The sequence below is a fragment of the Centruroides sculpturatus genome, unplaced genomic scaffold (assembly GCF_000671375.1).
Source record: "Centruroides sculpturatus isolate CEXI.00-Female unplaced genomic scaffold, Cexi_2.0 scaffold3228, whole genome shotgun sequence".
Lineage (NCBI taxonomy): Eukaryota > Metazoa > Arthropoda > Arachnida > Scorpiones > Buthidae > Centruroides > Centruroides sculpturatus.
Window position 1 is genome coordinate 6,736 of NW_019387318.1, and position 4,015 is coordinate 10,750.

Genomic DNA, 4,015 nt, shown 5'->3' on the forward strand with positions numbered 1-4,015 from the left:
AAAACTATGAAAAAAAAAATTGATTTATTTTTATTTTATTCTTAGAAGTTGTTCTTATATTATTTATGTAATAAATAAAATAATTTTGATTTAAAAAATTTAAACAAAATACATTAAATAGATTATTTCAGTACAGAAAATATAAAATTCATAAAAAATTTAATATATAAAGATCAATGGATTTTAAATAATGATATAGTAAAGTTATTTATCATACCAATTTTTCATTTTAAAGAATATTGTGGACAACATAGTTTATTTATAAAGTTATTTTATTATAATAAATATTCTGAACCATATTATTCACTATAAAATCTGAATAAAAGAAAATAGCATATGTAAATTCAAAAGAAATCATTTTGAATTGATGAGTCTTAAACAGAAAAAAGAAAAAAAATCATCTAGTTGTTATGGGATTAGTTTGATGTTATTAAGTTCATGAATAAAAGAAAAGTAAAACAGTAATCAGTTCATAACAAATGAAGCAAATTGATCAAGTAATAACATTTCTTTTCCAATTTAATTGCATTGAACATTTAAATCTTGTAATAGAGAACAAGATAAATTAGCAACTTATTTTATTTTAAAATTTATTATAACAAATTCTTGTACAGAAAATAAAAAAAAAAAATATTAAAGCTGTTTTTTTTTTTCATACATAAACAGTTGACTTAACACCATCAATATTTATTATTCCAAATACACTATAAAATAAATATCCTATCTTAGAGGGATCAGAATGTTATTTTAATAATATATTTTTAGATATAAAACTACTTCCAATACCATAATATGTTTTTCAAAATAATATTTATATTTATTTAAATTTTATATTGAAAAATTCTTTAGAAATCTAACTACTCTGAATTATTTAAATTTTATTAAAAATAATGAAAAATAGAGGCTTATGTTTAATTATAAATTGAAAGACTGAGCACAACAATGGTCTAACTCTTTATGTTGAAACTGAATTAGCATGTACTTTCATGTATTACGTATACTGCCTCTAAATACAATGAAAAATTACTAGGGTTCCATGTAAGTATTGATGAAAACAAAACAAATATAATAAATTATATAAATAATAATTTACTGTGAAACATGTAAAAAAGCAAATAACACTTTTAAAATACAATATCTCAACTTTCGAAAAAACAGTGTTAGATCACTGTTGTGCTCAAACTTTCAATTCAAACTGCCATTATACTCAAACAATGAACATTAAATTATTATTTGAAAGTAAGACGAATTTAATATTTGTTTTTTTTTTCAATTTAATAGTAAGATTATAAGAACTATTTATATCATTTAATAACTTTATTTTATTTACGGTAAATATTTTTACTACTATTAATACTATTTAAATAAGTTAAATAAGTATAATTTAGAAAAAATGGGAAAAATTAACCATTATGCTAATCTGAAAAATTATAATATTGACAATACTTGAAACATTTTCTAAACAATTATGTTTTGATTTAACTATATAAAATTAAATAATTATGTTTTTAAGTACAAAATAAATTGCCTACCATTGCATAACTGGTTTTGGATCTGCAGTTAATTTGCAAACAAATGATATATCTTTGAAATCATTAGACTGCTTTATAACTGGTTTTCCCAAGAATGCAGGTTTTCCTTCATCTTCCTCTTCTTCATCTTCTTCCGCTAATAAAAAAAAGATTAAATTTAAATTTTATTCTTAAATAAAACTCAAATATAAATATGTCAGGTTATTAATTAATAAAAGTTAAAATAATCTAAAAATATTTAAATTCTGTAACCAGAATTATATTAACTTACTATCCAAATTAAGATTGATTGTTGAATTAGCTTCACCAAGGTCATTTTTTGCAGTAATTTTATATTTTCCTCCATCTTTATTTTCAACATCTATTATTTCTAATACACATTTATAGGCTTTTCCTATTTGTTCCAATCTCACCTATATTAAAAAAAATATTTACTTACAAATTTCAAATAGAATTAAAAGTAACACTTAAATACCTGGATGATAAAAATGTATTTATTCAGGACAAATGTTTTGAAATTAGTCCATAGCCAACTTATGAGTTTCTTTGAGAAAAAATACTTTCTTGTACAAATATGTTAGAAATTTTGACAATCTTTATAAATATATTTTAGAAACTTAATTTCAAATTAATCACAACATTTTTGTATTATCTACAAAGATTANGCAAATAACACTTTTAAAATACAATATCTCAACTTTCGAAAAAACAGTGTTAGATCACTGTTGTGCTCAAACTTTCAATTCAAACTGCCATTATACTCAAACAATGAACATTAAATTATTATTTGAAAGTAAGACGAATTTAATATTTGTTTTTTTTTTCAATTTAATAGTAAGATTATAAGAACTATTTATATCATTTAATAACTTTATTTTATTTACGGTAAATATTTTTACTACTATTAATACTATTTAAATAAGTTAAATAAGTATAATTTAGAAAAAATGGGAAAAATTAACCATTATGCTAATCTGAAAAATTATAATATTGACAATACTTGAAACATTTTCTAAACAATTATGTTTTGATTTAACTATATAAAATTAAATAATTATGTTTTTAAGTACAAAATAAATTGCCTACCATTGCATAACTGGTTTTGGATCTGCAGTTAATTTGCAAACAAATGATATATCTTTGAAATCATTAGACTGCTTTATAACTGGTTTTCCCAAGAATGCAGGTTTTCCTTCATCTTCCTCTTCTTCATCTTCTTCCGCTAATAAAAAAAAGATTAAATTTAAATTTTATTCTTAAATAAAACTCAAATATAAATATGTCAGGTTATTAATTAATAAAAGTTAAAATAATCTAAAAATATTTAAATTCTGTAACCAGAATTATATTAACTTACTATCCAAATTAAGATTGATTGTTGAATTAGCTTCACCAAGGTCATTTTTTGCAGTAATTTTATATTTTCCTCCATCTTTATTTTCAACATCTATTATTTCTAATACACATTTATAGGCTTTTCCTATTTGTTCCAATCTCACCTATATTAAAAAAAATATTTACTTACAAATTTCAAATAGAATTAAAAGTAACACTTAAATACCTGGATGATAAAAATGTATTTATTCAGGACAAATGTTTTGAAATTAGTCCATAGCCAACTTATGAGTTTCTTTGAGAAAAAATACTTTCTTGTACAAATATGTTAGAAATTTTGACAATCTTTATAAATATATTTTAGAAACTTAATTTCAAATTAATCACAACATTTTTGTATTATCTACAAAGATTAAATTCTTAATATATTTTTTATAATAACTAAAAAAAATGTTCAAAACAATAAATAAAATATGAAATTTACTTTAGTTTCTCTATTAGAAGCCCACAATTTAACCAAAGAAATAGAAAAAGAAGTGGTGGGAGACCACCTCCCTCATGATAGCATCCTATTTTTATTATTGAGAAATTGGTATTTTATATAGAATAAGCTAGCTGCATTCAAATGAAATTTGAGGAATTTTTTAATACCAATAATTACTTTTATAATTCTTTGCAATAGCTTTAAAATATTGTAAAGCTACTTGTAGCCACAGCAAAAGTGGAGAGTGAATTTGAAGTATGGTAATTTTGTAATATCTGCACCCAGATAGCCTTGGACAACATCATGATTACCATATATATTGTCTATGAATTTGCAATTTGTACTATCACTTTATCTGTATATGAAATTAAAAGTACAGATAAAGTGACAGTAACACACAGGTCTGCAAAAAAAAATTTTTTCCAGCTGCATGGAATATTTTTGCTGAATTATATGTTTTAAAGATCACAGATTCTAAAAATAACTTCCGTTACATCCTATCACGTAAAGGTTTTTTGCAAAATAGAAACAAATTTTTGATAAAAACTCTTATTTATTACAATGAACTAAATATACTGTATTATATTTTCTTACAACTAATCAACAAATTGTTTCTGATATTTATACACAATTTTAGGTCTACTCTTTTTTCTTATGAAACCTT

The 4,015-nt window shown here is 21.8% G+C and overlaps 1 protein-coding gene and 1 long non-coding RNA gene across 2 annotated transcripts in view; both read right to left on the reverse strand.

Annotated features, from left to right (window-relative positions):
- Window positions 1–2,288, reverse strand: part of LOC111616357 (twitchin-like) — a 4,751-nt gene extending 2,463 nt beyond the window's left edge. Inside the window, exons 1-3 of the mRNA XM_023357774.1 lie at window positions 2,283–2,288; window positions 1,804–1,945; window positions 1,533–1,668 (exon numbers count right to left, since the gene is read on the reverse strand). Of these exons, the coding sequence (XP_023213542.1) occupies window positions 1,533–1,668; window positions 1,804–1,945; window positions 2,283–2,288 (284 nt within the window). The remainder of the gene's footprint in view (window positions 1–1,532; window positions 1,669–1,803; window positions 1,946–2,282) is intronic.
- Window positions 2,289–2,672: 384 nt separating this feature from the next.
- LOC111616356 lies at window positions 2,673–3,239 on the reverse strand. The gene is made up of 2 exons (XR_002755234.1): window positions 2,890–3,239; window positions 2,673–2,754 (listed from the first exon to the last, which is right to left on the reverse strand). It is a non-coding gene; the product is annotated as an uncharacterized LOC111616356 (long non-coding RNA).
- Window positions 3,240–4,015: the final 776 nt, after the last annotated feature.